The 26,092-nt window shown below is 42.6% G+C and overlaps 1 protein-coding gene across 1 annotated transcript; it reads left to right on the top strand.

Annotated features, from left to right (window-relative positions):
• The first annotated feature begins 1,349 nt into the window (after positions 1 to 1,349).
• CYTIP (cytohesin 1 interacting protein) lies at positions 1,350 to 25,701 on the top strand. Its single transcript, XM_009666521.2, has 8 exons — positions 1,350 to 2,001; positions 6,252 to 6,301; positions 6,686 to 6,740; positions 10,283 to 10,385; positions 10,513 to 10,606; positions 11,395 to 11,464; positions 17,382 to 17,448; positions 18,204 to 25,701. The coding sequence occupies exons 1-8, from the start codon at positions 1,831 to 1,833 to the stop codon at positions 18,674 to 18,676; spliced, it is 1,083 nt and encodes a 360-aa protein (XP_009664816.1). The 5' UTR covers positions 1,350 to 1,830; the 3' UTR covers positions 18,677 to 25,701.
• Positions 25,702 to 26,092: the final 391 nt, after the last annotated feature.

The following is a 26,092-nucleotide window of genomic DNA, read 5'->3' as shown; positions in this document are numbered from 1 at the left end:
CTCAAGCAAAAATCAAGATGAATTTCAGACAAGTTCCACCAGGACATCTAGCCTACCTCACCAGCTGGTTTGGGCCATCAGAAGCAGATAATGCTGGTAGAAGAGCAGTCATGCCTGGCAGGCTACATAGGATTTCTGGGCTTTGTTAACCAGCTTCAGGGCTCCACTGAGGTATTTCTTAATCCACATGAATACTGGACTTCACCGGGGCAAAGGAGGTGAGGCTGATAGAGCTGGCAAGCATCTCTGGCTAAAGGACTGACTTTTTGCAACGTGGCCAGTTTCCACCTTGCCTTTCTGTTGATATCTGAAAATGGCAATGTCAGCTCCTGTGCAGGAGCTATTTTTAGAGGTGGTATTTTGCATGGCAGGGAGAGGAGAAGAAGGACTTGCTATGGTCGATCCTGATTTCTGTTTCTCTTTTTGAACTACTTACCTGTAGCCAAAAGGAGGCTGAGACAGCCATCAGGACTTTGTTACTGTACTTTGTGAAGCTCTCTCTGGCTTGTCTATAAAATCCAGGGAACAGGTAATCTACCTAAATGCTATTACAATCTAAAAATGAACAGCAGGTAGGAGGATAACTGGAAGGAAAAGCCCCAGATTTCAAAACGAAGTTGAATGAGTCCTCTCAAATTTGTTGGCTCCTGGCACAAAAACCTTTCTAAGAGAGGAACCCAGCATAAAATCGGATTTTAAACCTTCAGGTAGCCATACAAGTGAATCTGTGCCTATGCGAAATTGGGTGAGATCCCCGGTTCCCTTTGGTGTGACAAAGAGTTGACAGCATTATTCCTCCGTAGGAATTTTTTGGCTGACTGGATATCGTCTCAGTTTTGTACCACGTGAGATGCACAAAACAAACACTTAGTTGGGGGGCAGGGGGGGAGCTGCAGGGCCAACGCCTTTGTGTGTTTGCACAACGTGGTTGCCAGACAGCAGGTCAGGAAATATGGGCATCTGGGGCGTTTCTGGAACTGGTTGTCCGCCGCCCCCTTCTGCCTGGCCGCTGGCGCCCGGGCGCGGGCAGCCCAGGCTGGCGCCGCGTTTCTACCTTTCCCTCTGCCTGCCTGCCACCCCGGCGGCGATCCTTTGGCCCTGACTGCCAGCCAGCAAGGACCAGCCAGCAGGGAAGGGCCTCAGGTAACACTCAGCGTAGGCTCTCCCTGGCGCTGTACTAGTCCCTGGGCTCTGCTGAGGCCTTCAGGGCCTGTATTTACATTTCTGTTTGCTCTCAAACGTAATTCGCTGGTTAAGTCATTGCTTCTTAGCACCAAAATGCAAATGCTCTTCTAACAGCGTCGCACGGCAAGGGCAGAGCAGCCTTTCCAGCTTGTGCTTTCAGGTTGTAGCCTCCAGTTCTTACTTCACCACGACTGGGAGGTCATGAATTGAAATGAATATCCAATGAAAGCATTATTGTTTCCGTCCCTGCCAAAAAGTAATTTGAGCAATGCAAGGGGCGCTGAGCAAGTAAAAGAATGGTCAACTTGAATGCAGGCAAGTTTCTAAGGCAAATAGTGCTTTAAACACAAATTATTACAGAAAAGTAGCAACTGTTTAATGAGAATTGTGCTTGTGTGTAGGAATGGAAAAATAAGCAGATTTCTTTAATTGCCAAGCCTAATGCTTAACTCTCCTATGAGCATAAACCATACTGAGTAGCACTGGTGATCTGCAAGATTTATGTAATATGCACCTAAACCACAAGTCACATGGTTTTCTTTCCGTTTTCATACTTTTTGATTGCTCAGAGAGGAGAGTATGTTTTAGTTTCGTCAGTCATGCCGCAGTATTTAGCAATGCTTTTTTAAATGACCTTCCACCAACATGTCTTTAAGAAGGCTCATTCAGCAAAATCACAATGCCAGTTTTGTAGGATTCAGTGTCAACTCAGCTTACGCACCGTGCGGGGAACCAGCGTGTGGTTCGCAGATGGACAGTAAAAGAATTCAGACCCTGGCAAATACAGTGGGGACTTTACCCCGGGGACGCAAGCAGGTATGTGTTTTGTTTTTAAGCTTCTGTAAGGCTCATTTCTGACAGGGGACCTAATTATTTTTCTCCATTTGCAGGTATAGGTGGAAACTGCAGAGTTTTTAAAGTGATTTTAACCCTTTAGAACACTTAATCTAACAGGCCAGAGTCAACTCTTGCTTGATTTCAGTTTGTAAGAAGGATTTGTGTGGGGTGTATTGCATTTAGCTCAGCATATTTTTTGGCTTATAGTGAAATCTTTAAAACAACCATAGCGTGGCAAGTTTGGTGAAACAAGTGTGTGTAAGAGGAGTTCTACCTTTAGGGGACTTCTGAACACGAAGTGCTTTTGCAGTTGAGTTCCTGTCCAGGCTGTACTTCTTCTCAATTTAGAGCTGTGCTGTGAGTCAGAAGAGGCTCTTGTTATCTGCGTCTTCCTTTAAACTTGCATTTACTTCAGTACAGTGGCCTCTTTGGACTTTCATGTGCTCTGCAACTCTGATAGAAAGCACCTATCATGAGTTATTTCCATCTGGATTTTGAAGTATTTTGCTACAAGTAATGTTGCTAGGTTGGTTGTCCCTTTTGTCTTTGCTTTTCACTCAGAAGGCAGCAAGTTTCTGTTGTTTGGATTCCAACAAAACTCTCTTTTGCTCTTGCTATAAATTGTCAGCTAAGCAGTTCTGACTTCTGTCTATTTGTCTAGCAGGAAGCAGCCTAAATAGAAAATGTTTGCAACACTTCAAATAAATTATTATCAGACAGAAAACTTGTACGTAGTATTTGTGCACTTCAGGCTTTGCTTTATGCAGTAACAGAAGTGCACTTCATCCTTCTTTTTGTACAAATCTAGGAGGGTAACACAAAGCCAGAACCAGACAAAAAATCTAGGAGGGTAACACAAAGCCAGAACCAGACAAAACTTGGGGATGCCGTTGCTGAATTGCATTTAGTAACAACTGGTTGTGATAGAGAAACAATTTGTGTGGCAATCATTCCTGGTTCAGAGATAAACTTACGATAATGGTTGTGACGTGGCCACGTTTGTTAAAAATAGATTGCAACATATGTACATCAGGCATGAGAACCGCTCTGCGAAGAGCTTGCCTAATCCAGGAGTTCTGCAGATGCTGATCAGCTTAGATGTATATGTATCATTTATATTTATATGTAGCGTTAGTTCTTTCGCCTTATATGCGGTTTGTTATTATGCATGTCAGCTCTCGCTCCTTTTCTCTCCCCATGTAAATGCATATTTATAAATAGGATGTTTGTATAGGTGGTCACACTGCGGCATGATTTTACATTGCTGGAGCCTGAGAAATGTTTTATTATATTGACTAACTCTACAAACATATTAGTGATAATGTAATTCCTCATTTGTAGTTCAGTGGGAAGAATCAATGTTTAATACTGATCCTGGCTTTTTTCAGAGTCCTCTTTGGGCACAGCTCTACCTTGCCCCGAGGAGTATTCCCAAATACTCATGGTCGTGACCGTGCAAGTATGCTCTTGGAAATGCTGTGCAGCTGCCACAAGCAACTGCAGAGATAAATATCTGCGGTTATCTTAGTTTGTGTGTGCTTACTACCTTTTCTGATAGCAATGAAAGGTATTAAGTTTATAAATGCCCACAGATTTTTAAGGGGAAAACTACCAAAGAAGTAAAGGTCTTAGCATAACAGAAACATGATTTTGGCACTGCATAAATAATACTTACAGTGTTAACTGAAATCATGGCAATCCCTGGCCTTCAAAATCTTGGGTGATAACTTGCGTTAGGATTTTGAAAGGTCACCACGCATTTGAAAGATGCCCCAGGTGACTTGTGCCTAAATTATGCCTCTCTCCCTTTTAAAAGGATATAATTGCCTGCACCCCTCAGGATAAACTAGCCCATCTGCAGTCCATGGCGTAGGATCTGCTGAGCACAGAGCAGATAGTCCAGTCTGCATGGCTCAGGTCCCTTGTTTTTTATAGTGCATTGCAATAAAGGAAGGCTATTAGGAAAGAGTGAATATTCTTTCTCACATGTGAAAGCAAAGGACCGCCCTTTTTTTTTTTTTTTTTTTTTGGAAATCATGCAAAATAAGGTAACAGGTTCATGGACATTGCAAGGACCAATTGGATGTCTGCCTCAGATGCTCTGTCGAATGCAGGGATTTTCTCAAAGGCCGTGCCTCTTGTCTTTCCATTTTCCAAAGTCCCTAAGAAATTAAATCTCCAGCAGTTCTCTGGGAAGAGTTCTATGCTCCAAGCAGTTTTGCTGTCAGAAAGATTTTCTGGGGATTCAACCTCAAATTTGCCACTTGTACTCATGCTTTTTTCACAGCAGCCTCTTTCGCCACCCTAGATAGCACCTTCCTGCCTCAAGATCCTTCAGCTGATCTCACTACAAGGATCTGTCAGCCAAGTTGCTTATGCTTACAGATTTCTCTCCACTTCTGAAGAAGGTGTTCTTGAGTTTCTGAAAGCTAATTGTTAAGATGTCAAATTATCACCCCCTGCACAAAAAAGCCTTGCACTGCTTCATTTTATATTGACTGGTGGTAGCTCAGCTCCCTGTTATTACCTTATTACAGAAAATATTAGATAGTCAGCAGGCGGCCAGTTTTTTCAAAAACAGTTTGAATCAGTACTGCATTACTGTTTTCCAGGGAGGATGCCTAAACATTTTGTGGCGGCGTTCAACTGAAGCAATATCACAATGTGCTCAGAGTACCCGCTTATTTTTGCTCTGTAGTGTTAGAGCAAACACTTTGAAGTGCCCCAATTTTATATTTAAAAGATTAGGAAAAATGAAAGAGCTGATGTATTGCATTTTCCAGGGTTTAATTTCCCATATAATAAAAATAAACACCAATTCCACAAATGTTGTCTTGCACCAGTACCAACAAAATGTCCTGCATGGGAGCTGACATCAAATCTGTTACTACATAAAATTACTCTTTAATTCATTTGGAAAAGAACAGCAGAACTAAGGGACTGCACTGGGAAAATATTTTCTTGAGTAGAAAAGGGTATACCTTTTCCATGTCTTGCATGGAATGGTAGGAGTGCATAAGGATCATTAGTCTATTTGTTACTGTCTACCTTTGCTTAGTGGAGCTTGCTACCAGCATTTAAAAGATGGCTTTCAAAATGATTGTGAATTGTCCTGCAGTCCTTTATTTAGCTTCTGTTCCTGATGCTCTGGAAGTTTAATTTTTCATTGGATTCCTGGATTTGTGGATTTAAAATAAGTGACATTCTGTATTTCAAGTTATGTCCTATTTGTTTATAGTTTCTTTGTACCATACCTGCTTCCGTTTTAATAAACCTGCAGGTGGCTCAGCAAAATGGGGAGTGCTTTCTTCTAATTCACCCCTACTAGTTTGCTCTTGGGGTGGATAGTTTCACAGGTGCTTTTGTACTGGTCCTATGTAATCCATCAGGTTTCTGAAAAACAGTTCAGAACTGAGCCGGGGGGGCTGGTGCTGGGAGGAAAGGCAGGCCCCTAGTCCTCGAAGGGAGTCTCTTTTTCTGGTCTTCTTTCCTTCAATGAAGTGTCGAACTTTTGCCTTCCAGGAGCCATGCGGGTTTCTGGAGGTGTAAATGAACTAAGGGAGAGGTTGTTTTAGCGCAAGCTAGCTCCAAACCTTCTGTTACTAAGGGACAGAAACCACTATTGATCAAACAGCAGGCGGTGATGGCACAACACAGAGACAGTGGGATGCACTGACTCATCACGTCCTCCTCAAACACCCTCTCCTTGCTCTCCCCGCTGTTTCAGTACCGCGGGAGACGGGGCTGCAGTAACAGCATGGCCCACGTTTACGGCAGCGTCGTTGCCCAGCCGTTGCAGTTGAGAAGTTAGGAGGTGAAATACAAGTTTTACCGACCTGGGATGACCTTATCCCTCTGTCCATGCCAGATGCGGAGCGTCAGGGTGACAGAGCGAGCGGACTGATGCCGTATTGAGCTCATTAGGACTAGAGTTCAGCAGGTGCATAAGCATTAGCTAAAGGGGGAAAAAGCACCAAGTATTGTTCATCTCATTCTCTTTGCATCTCAAGTCTTTTCACACAGCCCTCAGATCCTCCAGCAGGATAGCTAGCCCGTTCTCCTAAGGATGGAAGTTCTTGGCGAACAAAGGTGTGAAGTGATCTGTTAAATGTGAGCTTGGCTGTCAGGACTCCAAGCCCTGCGATTTTCTCTAACTTGCCGGTCTTGGTTGTACACCTCTGAGAATCGTGAACCGACTGACCTTTTTGCACTCTGATTTCTGATTCCAGCTTGCTTTAGCCAGATCCAGTTCCTTGGGGGACTCCTCTGGGCCACAAAGGTATGAAGATCTTCTTTTATAATAATCACTGTTACTTACATTTTTCTGTAGATATTAAAGGGTAAATATTTAGAACAGATTTTCCTATGAAATATGTGTCTTGGAAATCTTACAGTTTAACAGCCCTAGTGGGATAATGAAGCAAGGCAGAGAGTGGAAGTTGGCTGGTACCCAGTACCTGGAAAATACGGGTGACATTTTAAAATTCAGTTTGAATAAGGAAAGGGAAATGAACTGTAATGTTTGAGTGAATGCACAGTGATAAGTCTGCTAGCACAGGCAATGGCAACAAACGGGACAGGATCATTTTCATTACAAATAAACAGAGTGCAAGAAGTGCGGCACCTTGGTGTTTACATGGAATTCTGTATATTTTTCTTACAGACACGTAGTCGCTATCTTGAAAGAAGATAAAGAGACATTTGGATTTGAAATTCAGGTAGGACTTAAAAGATGAGTGGAGTCATTTGAAAATAAAATATGGCAGAAACTCTTTAAGTGCCACATCCTCAAAATTATCCTTGGTCAACATTAGGCTAAAGCTGCATTGGGCAGGGAAAGAGATCTATCAGTTCATCATGAAGTTTGAAGTGCTTACAATAATAATACAGAAATATGATGGATTTCAAGGGATTTTTTTCATAGGGAAGGTCACAAACCAGAATTTCTGGTCTTGTCAGAAGCCAGAGCGCTGAACTTAGGAGAAATCTTGTCTAAAACCAGATATGAACCTTGTAATGGCAACACCTTCTTACAACCTTAAGTGCAGCCTTACTGTTATAAGACTGCTTTTAAATCCTTGGTGTTATCACCCCTCTCACCCAAAACAAACAAAAAACTCAAACCCCAAAATGAAGATGGTGGTAGGATATGAATATTAAGTAGCGTTATCTATTCCCGTTAGATTCCATTTGTAGACTCTGTATGTATTTAGTATAAAATGCTTTTCACAGTGCTTTTTTGCTGAATGGAGTTGTTAGAGGTTGTTTACAATAAGATCAGTTTTGCGATAAGAGGTGCTATGATATCCTATGATCCAGGCAGACTTCTACCACCTGACTTCAGCGTCAGTGCTCTACAGCCTTAATGTCTCTGTCTGCCTCTTACAGGCAGTCTTCCAAAGCGTCAAAAGAAAACGTAGAATCCAGCACTATAATCAAAGTATTACGAATGCTTGAATATTTTGTGAAAGAATAACACGCAAAAATATTTTCATACGCGTATAGGTCAAAAAACTCTCTCCAAAAAATACCTTATAGTGAAGTTTTACTGTTGCCTTGAAAATAAACACAGCTATGTATTTTAGAAGTAGCTGTACCGTACTTGTATTTTTTTAATAAATAACTGCTAAGCTTGTCTTTTTTTGAGTAAATCATAAATTCTGTGCTGCCTATAGAAGTCAGTAAATCATCAGACAGGAAAAATAAAATATTATCGGGAGAACCAGTAATTATAGATTTTAGTTCTATAGATTTTTTTTTCACAGAAGTACGTTCTAGACCAGCAGGCCTGCTAAAATCTCCTTTTACAGGGTTGAGCTTTGACAGCTACTATACCTGGATGCTATTAGACTCTTTCCTTTCCAGCAACATCAATACTATAAAATATGCTTGTGTCAGTTTCCACACTTTGATCGGATCACTATAGGAATAAAATGATGTTGTTTTCATGACTAACTGGTTATAAAAAAAGGTCAGAGGACTCCTCCTAAATGACAGGTGGAATGAGCTGGAATCCAGTACATACCAGCTCTCTACCATTTGTTTATGCATATGTATTCTTTATCTGCTGTCTAATTACAAAGACAGGATGGTTACACCTTTACGAAATAGCTAACAGTATGATATAAACAACATGGATAATAGTAGTAGAATATATGAATAGCATATTTTGAAATATTCTTGAGGAAGCACTAGATATTTTAGCCAAGATATTAACCAGTTTTATGAAAGAAGGAGCTGTTTCCATCCTGCTAATGCGGGAAAGAGAATCTTCCACACTGCCCCTTCTATTTTACCTACTGTTTCTGCAGTGGATCTTTAAAGCATTTACTTATATCTGTGCACAAAGGGAAAATGGTATTTTCAGTGGAATTAGCATATTAGGAAAAGCTTAACTTTTTCAAATTTGATTCTGTGACTAATGAGTGTATAAGTGTTCAGCTCATTAATAGTAGAGAGCTTGCAGAAGTGAAGATAATTTTGAGTCATTATTGGGCTTTTGTATAAATTGCTAGGGCAGATTTTCATTATATGTGACATTCTGGTTAAAAATAATTGTTCTTGGCATATTTTCTTCCTGAATGTACATTCATTCTGAGTATGTCACTAGAAAGTCCAGGCAGTATTTTTCTGGTATTAAGGATAATCCATTATTTAGAAGTCATAATGTCATTACTATGATTTACGCTTAGGCAAACCGGAGTAAGAGGATGTGATACTCTGCGTCTACCGAATGCCAGAGTTCCTCTCATTTTACTAGTTCTTCTAGTACTTCCCATTTATGAACTGGAGTCTGAAAGTAAGACTGGTGTAATGCAACTCCATATCTGCCTAGATGTTTGCAGATCAGAGACTCAGAGCAGTGTGTCTCTCCCTTCATTTTAGCCACCTACAAGTTAGGCATCCACTCTTTAATAATTGCCTAATCTTTCACTGTTCGTGAAGATAGGAAGGTGAACAGAGAAGGAAGTCCATCCTGCCTATCTGAGGTGGACATTAATCGTACTTCGGAAAAAAAAGCCTCACTCTGGTGACTGTGGTGAGAACTTAAAGCTAGATGACTAGATACCTCCTTTCAGGTGGCTTAAGTTAGGTGTGATGGATCCCATCCTACTTGTGTAGTTATTGTCACTCAAGCTGGCCTAAACTTTCAGTAGGTGAGACCTACTAGTTTGAAATAGGGTGAAAAAAGCCAAGTGTGACCTGCTGTTTTGAACATACAGTGGTGTGTCCTTCAATATTGTCATGCTTCACTTGGCATTCTTAGTTCAGCTGAAAGTTTTACTCTTAGGCTAAGTCTGAAATCACTTTGGCCACATAAGCTCTGAAGTCATCCTGGGTCTTCATCCCTATTTGTTCCACGTTGACTGGGAAAATACGGGAATCTAACATGACTTCTTATATCTGAGGTAGATTTGGCTATCTTAGGTTTTCAGGAACTTCAGCTTCAGTCATGACTGTTAGTAGGAGAATGTGGTTAAATACTGATGTTTTCGTATAAACAAATGGACATTTCCTGCCTTTGCAAGTGTTACAAATCTAGCCAGGTTGCATCTCCTACTTTTCCCTATTTTTAAATACGTGTCAGAGTTGATAATCAGGTGATAGATTTTACACAGAATTATTTAATGTATATTTTAAATTATAAGTCAAGAATAAAAAGCACTTCTTTCAAGGGAGGCGAGGGAGGGACATGTAGATAATGAGTTTAAGAGACCAGAAGAGCAAAAGTGGGTTCAACTCCTCTTGCTTTTCAGTCATCCTGATTAACTGATCTATCGTGCAACATCTCATGATTTACACACCATTTACACTGAGTAGGAATCAATCTTTTGAACAGCCTGAGTCATACTCGACTATGTTGTGACTGGGAACCTGAAGTATCATTCCAATTGTAGTATGAGCCAAAAAGTAATCCATGCTGATAGATGATATTCTTAATTGTAGTTACTGAGTTTTTGGTAATGAATAACCAACTTGCTTTAAAACTGCATTTTGCAAAAACAACGTACAAGAATCTTTCAGGCAGTCAGTTTTAGTGTCTGCTGTTCTCTGTCATAAGAGTTCAATTTCTAACTGTTAAGTTATAAACATTTGGCGTTCTCATTTTTATGGTAATGTAGCCTGCACATCACAGTCTTGTCATTTAAAAAAAGTGTAAAAGGACCATGAAATCGAATTAGGCTATATCATAGTATTTTAATTTTTAAATGTTTTAGTGGCTTTTATATTGGTGACATTGCCACTTTGGTATTTACAGACTATTAGATTTCCACACCAAAATGATTACTCCCTGGAGGTATGTACTTGTGTCTGCAAAATTCAAGAAGAAAGTCCTGCCCATCTTTCTGGCCTTCAGACTGGTAACTATTCATGTTTTACTTCTTTGGGTGGCTTTATTTTACTTTTCCTCCTTCCACATTCTCTATAAAACTAACTGGAAGCCACATGCTGAAGATGCTGATTTTAGCCTGTGTTTAACTTTAACAGGTGATATCCTTGCCAACATCAATGGAATGAGCACTGATGGTTTTAGTCACAAGCAAATAGTAGACCTGATAAAATCTTCAGGGAATTATTTAAGGTAGGCATCTGTTCTTCCAACTGTTTTTGGCTTAATAATCTCTCCCACTGGAAGACAAGAAATCTTCTCTTGCTAACCAGTAATCCTTATGCTGTCTCAAATATAAAAGGCCAGATGTATTTTGGTTGCATAGTTGCATTGCTCTTATTTTGAAGTGAAAGTTTAAGGAAGAGGGAGGAAATCATAGAGATGCTGCAGATAGGTAGCGAGAGTGGAGTTGCTCTTGGAACTACGGTAGGGATGAAGCTGCAGGTTCTTCGAGGGCATTTTGCATATACAGGCCCCAATGCTTCCTGTCCCAGGGCTGTGGTCTGGGGTTGACTCCTTGGCTGTGTCTGTCGCAGAACACGTATAAGAATATCAGCTGGCCAAGAATGTCGCGCCACTCCTCCCTTTCTGCTTGGCTCTTGAGATTCCCCTTCATCTGCTGACTCATTTTTGGAAATTAGCCCGGTATTTTCTCCTCCTCTCTTTTGTCTTGTCCACACGCTCATGTTTGGAAATTTCCAAAGCAGTTTGACTTACCTTACACAAATAATGCTTTTGCTGAAGGCAGTCAACTGAAGAGAGTTGTTAACTATATTGGGGTGTATTCCAACCTTTCATAGGTCACTGAGCATTGTAGAAAGTACGCTTTTCTGGAGAGCAACTGTGCCGATGAGGCTATCCGTGCATCACCTAGGCGTTGGGCATTTCTGCAGGGGAAATGCTAGCTGTAATAGCAGAACTGAAAACATTTAAATAGCTTCCGTGTGCTTCAGTACTGAAAATGTTTGTTCTTTACACAGGTTAGAGACTGTCAATGGGGCCATGTATTTGAGGAAAATGGAACTTGAAACTAAGCTGCAGTTGTTGAAGGTAATATAATTAATCTGTTTTCAAATGCAAGAGGTCTGTTCTGCATCAGTTGTTAAAAGCATTAGTCTGACACTCCTGAAGATAGATTTACCTGCAGAGAAGCAGGGATAGCAGACATGCCTGCTTACTGCCTTGCCAGTCCTCCCTGTTGTCAGTACTAACCCCACAGGTCGTGGTACTCCTTCAGAGGGTGATTCTGGTATCTCTTTCCAAAGCTGTTATGTCCTAATGATCTGAGCGGGGACACCTCTCAGAGAGCACTGCGCGAGCGGACGGGGCAGAGCCTGTTTGCTGAGGGGAAAGGCCACCCTGCATCACCGAGCGTGGGCGATGCTGGACGGGGGAACAGGCTGCCGGGGCGCCGACCTGAGCCCCGCGCCCCCCGCCTGCCCGCCAGCCAGGCTGATCCGGGACACGTCCGTGAGAGGTGCAAGAGAAAACGTAGGGATTTCCTCCCCGCTAGAGTACTGTGATGCTACAATAGCGGTTGCACAGAGTTTCGGCCTAGTTAAGGCTCTCTAGTCTGACTCCAGGCTGTTGCAGACTGAAGTTGTATTCCACATTAAGACAAGAGATCAGTTAGGCTAACGCTGAAGAGCGGAGGGCTGCAGAGAGCACGGCCCGTCCGTCTGCAGCGGCAGAGATGCCCGGGGGTGAGCACACCTCGCGCTGCGCGGGAAGGCTGGCCCAGGCCACCTGCTTTTTCTGGCTGGCTTTGGAGAGGAGCTCTGCAAGTAAGAGACTTTTCCATCCCCGTGTTTGGTAACTAGTTTGAGACTGCGAGCAAGAAAAATAAAGACTAGGTATTTAAGAAGGGTGCACTGCTTCAGAACCCCCTTTGCCTCGTTAGGGGCCCCATCTCCTCACATAACTGTCCGTGACCTTCGCCATCTGCTTTAAAGCCCTGAAAAATGAAAACGAGTTAGACCCATTGTCTTGCTTTGGAGCTGCGAGCGTCAGAGCTCAGGGAAAGCAACGTGGAAAGTCCAGTTCTCCCTGAAAACCCATGAACAATGACACAGGCAACCCACAGGTTTTAAACTGTGGGGCTGGAAGGGGTCCTGCCACAGAAACTTTGGCATTTTCTGTAGAAGTCAGAGTGTTTTTTTATATCCTGCCAGAGGTCCCGAGCTTTCAGAGATTTTTCCCTGCCCTAATTTAGGAAAAAAAAAAATTCTCAAGCCTGAGAAAATTTCATAGGTTTCTTTTTAATGAGGTTAATAAAAAAATCATTTTGATAACTTTGACTTCTTTTTATCTTTTCTCAAATTAAAAATTAACTAACATTTTAAGTAAAGAATAGGTTTAAGAATGATTTTGAAAATGTCAAAACATGGTGTCTGCACAATTTTGAATAGTTTTTTCCCCAAAATATAAAATCCTAAGATTAATGGGAACAGCCCTTTCCTGCAGACACCTTCATTTTGGCAACTTGTATTTTTCCAGGAAAAAATAATTTGTGTTCAACTAACTTGACTTTAAAGTACCTGCAAGATAAATACTCGAACAACGTCACCGAATATTTCTTTTCTAGCTGTGCCCAGTTGGTAGGCAGTTTTCTTTCTGTAAAAACAGAACAGTGTATTTTAATATATTCTGTATTCAGAAAAATCAAAGACCAGCTTTCATAAGCAGAATTCAGAATGATTAAAGAAACCGTGCCGGCAACACCCCTGACTTATAAAATTTCTGTTCTCCCTAATGAAGACTGAGGCAATTGAGTTCTGGAACAAGACTTTTCAGCGCAGATCCTCTGGAGCTGCTCTCTGTATTGCTGCAGACAACCATCTGGTTACGCTGCCATGTGCAAAGTCCGGGGCTTTGCAAAGCTGTGACTCTGTTGAGCTGAGTGGGGTTTTATTTCCTTACAGCAATTCTGTGCCAAAACCTTCCTCACAAGAGTGCAATACGTTCTAAAGTGCATTAAAATTAATCCAGCTAGAGTAAGCCTCATGACAAATGAGTTAGGCTTGTCAGAGCTGAGCATGGGGAACAAGGTTTGCCATATGTGCCGTTGCCCATAAAATATAAGTTCTGCCATGGGGGGAATTTTATTTTGTAGTACTTAGCGTGTTTCAATCAATGTTTGTTTAATTTGGTTTGCTGTATGAGAATACAGCTCAGGAAGTTGTAATTTGCTGCATGACATTGGTAACATAGAAAACATAAATGGTGCTTGTGAGAGCTGGATGGTGAGGAAAGAATACTTAGGACAATGACTACAAAAGCAGTGTTATGCTCAAAGTCATTTCACTCTAAAAGATGGGCAAGGATAATCCAAGAAGTACTGGGAGACCATGGTGAGACACATAGGGACTCAGTTTGTACTCCAAAACTCGTTAAACTCACCTGAGTTATGGAGAATCCTTTTGGAAAGAGCTGGAATGATTTCAGATGTTACTGCTCCACAGCTGACTGTTATTTTCTCTCTGCTGGAGGTAAAATTAACCAATAGGCTGTGGGATGCTCTCAGCTTTCCACAGCTGGAAATACTAAAATTTTCCTTTCCCACAGCTAGATGATCTGCCTTTAACCTTGAGGTTTCTTGGTCTCTCTGAGAGATGTTAGAAAACTGTAGGATTGATTTAATGAAGAGTAAGTGAATGTACTGTAGATTTAGACTTGTGTAAGTGAGACAGGTTTGTGCCTCTCTACCCTCTCACTGTGAAGGAGCTATGACTTTTGTATGACTTCATATTTTATGTCAGTGAGGCAGTAAGTTTTTGAAGTGCCGAAGAGCCTTAGCTGCAGTAAGACTGGGCGTCCCTTCGGCGAAGAGGAGCGAAGGGAAGCGTAGGCTCTGGGAGGCAGCTGGCTACCTGAGAAGCTACTGAATTAACCTGTCTGTGTGCTGTTCCCAAATTTTTCTGCTGACCTGGAGCAAAGATACTTCTTCATCTCCTTTTCTTTTCAGGCTTTTTTTTTTTTTTTTAAACCCCCAGAGAAAGGGATCTTTCACTATTAGGTGCAGCACTGCAGCACCATAGTAATACTGGCACTGTTGTTTCGGTGTTTGGATCTGGGAGAAAGTGCTCTCATGCACAGTGCAGATGGCATGGTCCTGCTCTGCTCCTTTGTGCAAGGGGATTTAGTGAGCTAGGACGTGGTGGGAGCGCTGCCGTGTCCAACTACACTGCTCGCACCGTGCGGAGGTGCCACGTGACCGTGACCTCGGGGTGCCCTGGACGCTGGAGTGGTAATGAGAGTGGCGATTAGGGCAGCTAAGCACGCGGACCGGCCGGACATCTAGTTCAGAAACAGCTAGAAACAAATCAAACGTCAGAGCCAGGCATTTCATCGCTGTGATTAATGAGAACGCAGCAGTGGATTATTGTGTTGGCAGCCATGAATGCCACTGCAGATCATTAGCCGTGCAGACCAGGGTAAGTTGTCTGATAGATCTGCCAGAAATAAAAGCTTTGAGAAGTACTGACACTCAAAGGAAACACTGTGAAGTTGCTGTGGGTTGTGCTACCTGTGCACATCATTGTGAGAGCACAAAGCACTGGTTGAAACAGGCTGACTCTTCTGATGTGTGAAGCAGCTCACTTTTGTTTTTGCTGCAATGCTTCTGGTCTTGTTCATGAGAACAAGGAGAATAGCCAGCTTTCCCCCCGTTGCTGCCCTCTCGCTTGCTTCACTGGGTGGCGTCCGTCCAGGCCCCATCCAGTGCTCCACGACTAGCCTTTTGGTGTGGTCCTTTAGGAAATCTGTCGGAAGAACTGGTAAAGTCAACAGAAGCAAGCCAATCCTCGCCCTTTCCAGGCAATTTATAAACCCCAGATCTGCTGTATTGTATCCTCTGATTTCAGGAAGGGAGTTATTTAAAAAGCAGTTGTTTCCCAGAAGTGTCAAACCTCTGCAAAAAGTGTTGTTACAGAATAAAATATGGGTGATGACCTAGCCCTGCACTTTCACATTAATGTGGGTACAGTGGAAAGAACCTAATTTTGTTTATACATGTAAAAATGCCATCTATCTGAGGTTTTACTGAAGGGTGTGTTCAGTTGCTGCAAACCCGTGTAACTGCAGCTAGACAGTAGCATGCTCATAAGTACTAAGAACTGTTGTGTTTTTGATGAATCATTTCATAAATGTGGTCTGTTCTGCAGATACAGTATGAACCAGAACAGCACGTAAGAGTACACTGTAACTAAAGTGCGCTGCTGCCCTCGTGGTAGTCGTTTCGGTTGAATGGGTGTCTTGGCAGCAGCAAGTGGATATGCATGCATCAGCTATTTTGAAAGTCCAGCTGCTATTAAGATTTAATTAGGGAGAAGCCATAACTAGGTGATTGCTCTTTTGGTTGGGGCTGGTTGGGAATAAAGAAAATCTTTGCACAGCTCCCCAAACATAACACTTTTTGCCTACAATTTCCTAGATTTAGTCAAGTTATAAATTTCTAAAAAAAAATCAGTTTATTCAACCCTCTGTGTAGAGCTCCTAAGAGCTAACTTCTCCAGACTACCTTCTCCCTTCATCTGCTCTGAGTATAATGTGGCGTCTGTACACGACAGATGCAATTTTGACCTTAGAAGGCGGTGACCGTCCTCCCAAACCAATGTAGTTCTGTATACAGATTCAGAGGGCAGAGCAGGACAGCAGCAGCTAAAAGGTGGAGTCTCTTCTGGGACTAGGTATGCTGCATTGGAGGGGGTGGAGGCAGCCGCCAGTTGTTGGGCTGTCTGGTGGTAGCTACCCAAGAGTGAGCGCTGTGAAGTAGAATGAAGTCTCAGGCCCTCCTTAGAAGCTGCCGTTGCTCCCTTCTACAGGTGAGATCGCCTCAGCGGTGTATGAATGACTCTTGTGGGGAAGCTGGAAGTACAGCCGTACATCTCACGTGGCAAATGCTGTCCAGCTGACCTCTGTGCCTTTCAGAACCAATGCCCCAGACATCTGCATTTGGCTATAATGCCTAATGTTCACTAGAAAGTGATTCACTGGGAAGAGCAGATATGAAAAGGCTTATTTTCTAGTGCTCCTGTGCTGTTTAGTAAACAGTGAGCCACAGGAAAAAACTCTGTGTTTACCCCGTCTTTCTGCTATGGGGATTGCTGCTTAGTCTGTGCCTTGGTGCCAAGGACTTTTGCATCAGACTCTGCTTGCAGGATATCCTTGTGCTTTACCATCCTGGAGCTGGTGTGTGGCTTTCATTTTTTTGCTTGATTTTTCTTCGATGTGGAAAAGAGGAAAGATGGGAAACTGTCCATATGAGCTTAGTCCTGTCAGTTCGCATGCATGAGTAAATGATTTGCCACTCTATCTGGCTGTGTGTGAGGTACACTGAGCTCATGCACGTTATTGAGGAAGTACCCAGTGCAACCATCTCAAGATAAACTTTCAGCTTTTTTTTGAATCAGCGGTGCAACTGTATAGTTGTTATATCAAAAATTGACCTGAAATAGAGAAAACATTATTTGTGTTCCTGAGCATTAGAATGGTATGCCAATACTTGTAGGTATAGGGAAAAATAGTGTGACGTGTTCTTAACTATGATGCCATACGCGTTGCTCCTGCCAGAACCAGGAAAAAAGGCAAGGGTGGCCCTGTTCACGGCTGGCCAGCTGTACGATTGCAGACAGGTTTCAGAAAGACATCAGCTGTGTTGAGCTCTGGAATAAAATCTCTTTTCTCAGTTTAGTCACTGAATATAAGCGGCACGCTTTCCAGAATTCAAGCCTTTTACTTTTTCAAATCACACGTGTAAAGTACTCCGACCAAAGCACCCAGGAAGGTAATAGAACTATGTTTTCTGGAAGTCATTCGCTGAACTCCAAGAAAATTCTCTTAGTCCTACTGGTAAAAGCAGAGGCAGACAGCTGTTTCCTCTAGATGAAATGTATTTTTGAATATGCCATTTTCTTTACATTTCTGTGAGAGTGTGTGAATGACAAATAGCTCTCTTTATCCTTCACAGCAAACTCTGAGGCAAAAATGGGTGGAGTTCCAATCTTTGCACTTACAGGAACAACGTTTGCTGCATGGTAAGTCTTCATTTCCGCTTAGAAAACCACAGGACTGCTATGAGTCCTTCTGTGGAAAATCTGTCTGCTCAGTAAAAAAACATTTTTTCATCTGATTTTCATTTTCTTTCTCTTTCCCTTGTAAATGAGGGCACTGGGCTGACCACTGGGCAAGTTTTTTCCTCAGGGATAAATGAATTTATATGCGACTTGACTAATGCAGACCACAGGGTCTTTTGCAGTAGTTCTAGGAAGAGTTGGTGTGGCTTAGAATGGGTTTTTTTTCCCCTCCAATTTCTTTTTTCAGACTTAGAAACAAAACTAAACAAAAAACCTCTTATTTGTGGCTTGCCTAGGGAACAACTTTAATTCTACATACAGGGGGAAGCTAGAGGTAGGGAGCACTGCACGCTCGAGAAACACAGCTCGCCACGAAGGAAAAGAGGCTGCTGCCTGAGATGAGGTGCTGGGAACGATAGTCCCAGGTTTTAACCTCGGTGTTAAAATGCTGCAGAACCCTTCCTCATACCCCCGGCTGGAAGAGATGTCACCAAATTGCAGTAAGGAAGACTGGGGGAAGGAGGAAATCTGTATGAGATAAAACTGATGACATCAGCTAAGTAAACAGGGAAAAAATATCGGCCTCCTCTCTCTTCAATGCCGTTTCAAGAAGGGCAGTGCTAAGCTGTAGGTGATCTTTGCTTAAATGGACTTCCTGCCCTCTAACCTTGAACAAACTCCATTACATAATGCTGTTCTTTGACATCTGTTTCTAGGGGAAGTGAATGACAATGTTCTTCTGGATTCTCTGGAGTTGGAAGAGGCTAATTTATTTGGTAGCTCTAACATGCCAGGACCAGTCTTTCCAATTAAGCCTCGCTTCTCCAGTGAAAGCAGCTCTAAAAGCCGCCTGAGTTCAATGACAGTGGACAGTGAGGATAGCTTCTACCAGAGCAGTGCATTTGATGATTCTGCTGCAGAAAGCCTGAGCCGTCAGTCGAGCATGGATGATGATTGCTTCTTCCCCAGGGACAATGACAGTGCTGTGGGGAGGTCTTCCCTGAGGAGGAACAGAAGCATCAGCCTGGCCAGCAGTGGGTCCATGTCTCCCTTGTGGGAGGGAAGCAGCTGCCCTAACAATTTTGGGACCCTCCCACGGAAAAGTAGGAGATCAAGTGTCCGGAAGCATCTTTTGAAATTCATTCCAGGCCTTCACCGAGCAGTGGAAGAGGAAGAAAGTCGGGTCTGACATCATACATGTCATCTTTGATGTCTGGGACTCTGCAAGTAAGCCTACGGTGTGGCCTGAGACCGAGTGCAGCATCTCACCCAGAAACACATAGCAGATGCATTTTTTTTTCCTCTCCTCACACAACCTTACAACAGGACCGATGATATTTAAAATGCTGTGTTTTTTTTTTTTTCTTAATTATTATTAATCACAGCACACTGTGGACCTCTTCATTATCATGAAAAATGGCTAACTCTGAAATGTGAAGAACCTTTGCAAAACTTCATCAGCATATTTAGTGTTAATAACAGTTTTTAATTGTATGCAAAAGTTATAGCTATTTATTTCCTGTTACTGAAGTTGTAGGCAAATGACAAAGTCCCGTTAGAAACAGGATGGGATACGGAGCATATGAGGAGAGACCCCCCAGAGAGCAATATTGTGAAAAGAGAGCGGTAACTGTGTGTGATTCACGGGGGTGTGTTAGAGTGGATGAGGAGCACACTTCTGAAGGGAGTCACCCAGTTATGCCCTGCTTCTGGTCATGGAGTGCCTGAAATGGATTCCTGTCAGATGAAACCCAGCTGGAGGATGTGCCAGCCCTGCGGGCATTCGGCACGTGGGACCAGGCTAGAGCTAGTCTGAAGGGACCCTTTCCCCTCAGGTACGTGCACAGTGTGGCTGTCAGGCTCAGCACCAGGTGTTTCACTGCGGAGCTGCTCTTAGTGGAAGTCCATTATTCTTAGGAACTGCGATGGCTCGAAGACACGTAGGCTCGTTGCTTGTTTCAGAAAAAAACTGCAAAGTCTAAAATTGGCTTTCCAGTCATTAAAGTAGTGATCAGTTTCCCCCAGTCAGCCATGCTTAAAGGATGAAAAGACATTCGCAAAGTAAACTAGATTGTCATCACTTTCTCTTCTCTTAGTAACCATATTATAAACCATCCAGTAATCTATAGTTCCTGTTTTATCAGCTGTGATCTGATCCGTTGCATATAGCTGGTATCACATGTCATGGTAAGCCTTTATCATTGCAGGGAATGTGGAATAGAATGATCACTCTTGAACACATAGAAGAGTCCCAGAGCTCTTCTGCTCTGTTCATCCATTCAGACCCCACTGTCTGTGCTCATGTTGCACTGACCTGGTTCCAAAAACCAGGTCTGTTTGTCTGGATGAAAGGAACACTGGCTGCCATCACTCATGGAAGCTTTCATTTAAACAATGCCTATTAGTGACGAAAAAACCTAAAGTGCTGTTGATTTGGTGGGAGGGGAGAGAAGAAAGTGGTAATCTTAAAATACGAGAGAAGTGTTGATCTGTGGTTCTCAGAAATTTGGCTAGCTTGTGAGTTTTGGATGAAAAGAGGTATATAGATGAGACATGTTCCCCAGCTGTACAGCTGCAGGCTTAGCATAGCGGAAGGGTGGAAGTGGTTTTCTTGTGCAGCAAGCATCAGGGAGGTGTTAGCTTTGTTATCATTACTGCTGCCCTTTTATTCAACAGCAATGACAAATGAAGACAACTGAAATAGAGAACACCAAAAACGTTGGGCGGATGTGTGAAAAGACTTGTAATCTCCAACAAAAGGATGATGTAGAGGAGAAAAAGGGGGAGAAGTGCTAGAGTAGATTTGATTAGTTTGGAATGGAAGAAAAAAGAATAATCTAGTGGCAACGACTGACTGAAATAGAAAACAGAATATAGTCAAAGGGCAGAAGAGAGATCATGAAACAGGGATGTGGTCTTTTGTGTATTTTCTGCTTCATGATGCTGTTTTGTCAGCCTAAGTTCTGCAGTGCCCTAACCAAGTCACGTAACTTTTTCCTGCAATTCTTACCAGGCTTCTTAGAAGCAGTCAGTTTCTTCAGTACGGTGTGTATGGTCAACTCAGTAACAGGTCATTTACGTGTTTGATGTCTTCACCCATCAGCCCTTGAGATTATTGCAGTCAAATAGGTTTACCAGAATTTTAGCAGACTGGAGAAGAAGATGCTTGTGGGCACAGAATGATCGAAATATGCAGGTCAAATGAATTTGATCTCTATAAGTTTAAAGAAGTAATCTCAGATGGTTGTTCTGCAGGGGCTAACAGGATTTGGTTTGCCTTTGGAAGTAATGAAAAGTTTGGATCTTACTCTGGGAAAGTCTTTGCAGAACTGTTCCTTCTGCAGTTTGAGAGACTGCAGGAAACACCAGTACTGGTATTTGGACTGTTCAGAAAAAAAAAGATAGTTAACTGTTTACATTTCTTCAAGAATAGAGATTTTGGGCAGTGAAGATTAAACTGATAGTTTATATTAAATGATTGAGTAAGTATGGGTATAAAGGTGAAAAAGGGAGACATTTTATGTCCTCATCAGACAAAATACAAATAGATTATTAGTTCAGACCAAGTAAGCTAATTGTGTTTTCCAAATACAATTGAAAGACTTTAAATTAATTTAAAATGCATTTAGCTGCATGTCTTGTGTGACTCGCCTGTCTTTTGACTGAAAAGAGTTATTTACAATTCAGATACGACTACTATGGCAGGATTTCCTCAGAAACCTCAAAATAAAACCAGTAACTTCCCTCAGAGATGAACCCAAAATAAAAACAACCTGTTCCCAATACTTCTCTATTTAATAAATATTGCTAAGCCAACAGAATTTGTATTGGCTTCTGTAATTTTTCTTAAAAGGATTAAATAGATTGTAATCTTTGGAGCAGTTCTCCAAAAGAGCTTGCAGGAAATCCTGAGATTCTTGCTCCATTTTTACGTATAGGAATTATGTTACTTTCACTCTGCTGAAAATAACCACCTGAAGTTCAGAGGCTTGAGCCACTCTCCCTGTAGGCTCAAACTGCAGCACTTGGGCCTGGATGTGGCCTTTTGGTCTGACATTTGAATGGAGCCAAACCAGATCTGCCAGCCCAAACTGGAGGGTGTTTTGAGTTCCGGTCTGGACTCTTCCTTGAGTTTCCTCATTGGAGCTCATTTCTAGAAATCAGGTTTTTTGGCTGTGATTTGCTGACTCAAGATATAGTTTTACTTTTCTTTGCCAATAAAAGCAGCTGAAAGAAAAATAGAGATTATTTTTACTGGCATAAATTGGAGGTAAAGGCAGATATGTGGGTGTCCAAGTGGGCACAATAACCAGGAAATCTGGTGAAGGTTATCCTAATGCCACAAAGAGAACAAACAGATTTGATACTTTAAAAGGAGCTTTAAACTCAGTCACGTTTTTTGCAATTTGGTAAGGCAGATAATCTTGTAACTCCTGCCAAGTGACTAGCCTAATTTATTAGTGAGAATATAACTAACTCAGATAATTTGCTTACATATTCTTACAAAATTATGCTTGAGAAAGTTGCACTTTCAAAGTTCTGAGTCCATTTCAGAGCTCCTATGCCTCTTGAAATACTTAGATTTCAGCAAGGTTAAGGTTCATGCTTGGTTTATAGAGTTGCAAAGAAATGGAGTAGGAATTCCTCAGATGTGTTAATTTTCACTTGCAAATGAGGGTGTGTTCTCATTTTCTGAACCTACTGGAAAACATATCGGCATCAGAGGAGGACCTTTGTTCGGTCATATAAATTAGCATAGTTAGCCAGTGCCTAACTGACACATGCGTGGTAGATTCAAATATTCATGTACCTAGTCCAGAGACCTGTGCAGCATATGATCTCATATGGCTACGTTTCTTTTCCCCTAAGCTGTATGCATAATGTTTTAGGGCTTTACTAGCGTGCAAGTTTATCAGACTGGTGTCCAAATGAAAAATACAACTTGAAGAAGAATATTTAAATTTGGCTTTGTTCAGGTTAGCAGGGTGTAAGAATCCTGCGCTTCACTGTGCCAGGCTTCAGCAATGGAGGGAAAAGCAACGTTCGGAAGTCGCCCATTTACAGAAACACACGGAGATTTTCAGTTATTGCACATTACTGTGAGTGACCACTGGTCTTGTGCTCCTTAGGGGCAAGAACGCTCCTTTTTCTTTCTGGTCGAGAAGCACTTGGACTCATGACTTTCGCAAGAATTGATTTCAGAAGAAACAAGTATTCCTAGACCTGCTTGTTTGACTGGAGGTCAAAGCTTTGCCCACCTGCGCTGCAGACTTGTGCGAAAAGCAGGGCAAACTCAGAGCTCTTTGTCTTGAAAGAGCCTAGGCTGGCTGACCTGCAGAAAGGGATTACAATATATCAGTCTAATCAGGTTCTGTTTCGTTTTTTCTCTCTGACAACTCCTTAGAAACAAGTTTTGAATTCAAATCTCCTTTTGCCTTTGTTGTAGCTGATTTATATAGACCCCCAAAGACAGAGGCAGGGGCTGGCCATGGTGTTTTGGTCACATTCTAAATCCTCCTCCTTGTTTTATAGACGTAGCATTTAAAGCAGTATATGAACTCCGCTCCCTAAGGCAGCATCTCTGGTGGAAATTAGTTCAGCTCTAAGGTCAAAGCAGCGCTTCCTTTTGGAATGGGAAGTTACTTTTCTGTGTCTTGGAATCTACATACCTGTTTTCAGCGTGAACATGCTGACTGAGGCTGGGGACCCAACACGGTTAAGAAAGACCATTAAATAAATGATACTGGTCCAGTGATGGTGAGAAAATACTTTGGTTGCCATAACATGACACATGACTACAACATGACGTTTTCATGGCCATGAGCTGGGCAGCTGATCAAAAACAGGATGTGGGCAATAGGCAGGCTCTGTGGGGCTGCTGAAATGCAGGCGTTGAAGATAAAAAAGTGTCTGAGACGTGTGAGGGGAGGAAAGAACGTACGTACAACTAAAATAGCTTGAAGATCAAAAAGAATGAGAAAGGTGCTTCATCATTTCGTGTCCTCTTGTAGAGAGCAATTGGGAACAATGTACTTTTTTCCTAGCTACCGTCGGAGCAGCAGAGTAGAGCGTCTGTAAGGGAAACGCCGTTGTGACGTTGCCCCTACGTCCACCGAGTGGCTAGAAGGCTGGTGAACAGGGAAAGAAATGGTCCATAAAAACGGGGCTGCTCAACAGTGCAGCGTGGGAGATGCTTGCTGGCTGAGGAGGATGGAGCCCTGCATTTATAACCAGCCTTTTGTGTCAGGCTTAAAGCTCTTCTGCCAGCTGCTGTGGTTCATTGTGAACGCTATGGGTTGTATTTGTGCCGAGAGGGCTCTACGGAGCAACAGGAAAGGTACTTTCCTGGTGGTCAGGAAAGAATTAGCAGCATTGTAGAAGTCAGTGGTGAGGTCTAATTTAGAACATGATGTACATTTTTCTAAATGTTTGCCTATTAAAAATAGTTATGGGCACAGATGTAGATCATTCAGAAGTAATTAGGGAAAGAAAAGGTCTATTTTACGAAAAGAGCATGGTTTTGCATGGTTGAGCGTAGCTAGTTAAAAGTTGAGAAGGGTTATGCTTTCAGAAATGTTTGGAAGCTGGCACAAGAACCATTTAATACACCAGCGTTCGCAAGATCAACGTCTGGTAGTCCTGCAGCGAGATCTCAAAGCCTTTGATACTGATTTGGGGGTTTTTGATATGTTGCTAGATGTAACGTGAGAGCGGGGGTCTGGAAGGAGACTGGACTGCTCTTCGCCAGTTGGGTTAGTTTGTGCTGCAGCTGTCTGAGCTCAGCCTCAGGCTTCGGAGCTGCCGCCGCTCGGCTGCAGCAGCCGAGAAGAACTTTTGCTATCTCTTAATTTGTGGATTTTCCCCAGGGACCCGGGAGTCAGTGGTCCTTGTGGGGACTGACACCCTGAAAGGGGGCTGCCGCCGGAAAGCTCACCTCCCAAACCGGGAGCCAGTGCTGCTGCGAGCAGTGTAGGCCAGGGTGAGAGGTCCAGCCCCTTGCTGCTTGAATCGCATGGGGAAACTGTCAAGTATGCCAGAGAAAAAGCTCGTCTGAACCGCATGCATAATTCACCAGCAGAGGTGAAGGTTGGTTCGTTAATATTTTGTGTGGTGAGGGGTGAATGCAGGCCTGCAGCGTGCACAGTCCTTAGCGATTCTTCCCCTGGCATTTGCCATAAGTGTGATAATGATGTGGTTCGCAGGGTCAGGGCTAGGCAGTGATTTGTATGAAAGGCACTCTGTACCTTCAGGAAAGGAGGTGCTTTCACTGATTACAAGGTTTAATGGTTTGCTTGATTTCCTCAGAGTTGAGGGATTACCTTTTCTCTTCTTATCCCCTGTGGATAAAAAGGGCAACTCAAGTTTATTACAGAAGGAAGTGCTGCTCCTCTGAAGAATGCAGTTCTGTGTTGAACTCAAAACTTTAATTAATTTGCTGATTGCTGTTCTGCTTGACCTCATAAGGGTTCTTAACTGCTTAATCTGTTCTAGGCCAGCGCCCAAATCTAGGCAATCCCTCCCTGAATCCGAAACCCTGCATAACTGCAGGAAAGGTACAGTTGTGGTACCCAGTCCCCAGTTTAGCAGTAAATAGGTAGAAAACTCACCTGAGGTGACAGAAAAGTTTGATTCCTAAATCTTTGGGCTTGACTTAGCACAGCATAGAGTGAGTTGAGGTATTTGCAGCACAAGGCATGGCAAAGCGTGCCTCCTTTAGCAGCGCGACCTCATGCTATTTAATTTGTAATAGTCGGTGGACACTGGCAGGGCGCCCACAATGGGCTCTCGCTGCTGCTCTTGTTGTGGTACAGCAGAAATTTTGCCCGTTTAAATAAAGTTTTGGCTCCTGTGGCTCAAGCGGTAATTATAAGTCATCTTCATATTGTTTTTTAAGGGCCTAAAAGTGCCTCTTCTGCTATTTCTCAGACCTATTCAGCTTTTTACCATGGTTGTAGTTCTCCAGCCAGTCTCGCCTTTCTTTTATGACCTTTTCAATATCTCAGGTTTTTTTGCTGTGCTCTCTTGCCTTATGATAGCTGTTGCTGAACTTTTTCCATAAAACCATGAGACATGTTCTGGCTTCTGCTGGGAACGTTTTAGGATACAGTGGAAAATCATTCTGGCTTCAAGGTTGTATTATTATTGTTATTGTTGTTATTGTTGTTGTTGTTGCTGTTTTCCCTCACGAATTAAAGGTCCAGTCCTGCAAGCTACTGAATGACTTGAGTTTCTGCATTTCACCATCTCAGACTCATGTTTCTGTGTGCTCTTGGTTTTGTCCTATTTTAGTTTGGCTCAGAGTAGATAGCTATCATTTCAGTGACCACTTTTATGCAAATTTTTCAGGGATTGCTGCATTTCTTCTGCTTTCACGCTTGCAGTTGTGTTCTGCTAATTTCTGCTTTCATACCAGACATTTCCTTTCTCATGCAGCAGTTTGAGACGTATTTCATTGTGTTGTGGTTGGATGCACCCAGCTTTAGTAGCATTAAGAATACGTTCACAAAAGGTAGGTGTCTCGGCTTGCTGTTTGTCCTACCTGCCGCTGCAGAGCAATGGGGGCCTGTTTACACGTGCCTGCAGCACTTGTGCTCTTCCTTCTGAG

Source organism: Struthio camelus, chromosome 6 (assembly GCF_040807025.1).
Source record: "Struthio camelus isolate bStrCam1 chromosome 6, bStrCam1.hap1, whole genome shotgun sequence".
NCBI lineage: Eukaryota > Metazoa > Chordata > Aves > Struthioniformes > Struthionidae > Struthio > Struthio camelus.
Note: the sequence above shows the minus strand (reverse complement) of the source record. Positions and strands in the feature narration are given on the sequence as shown.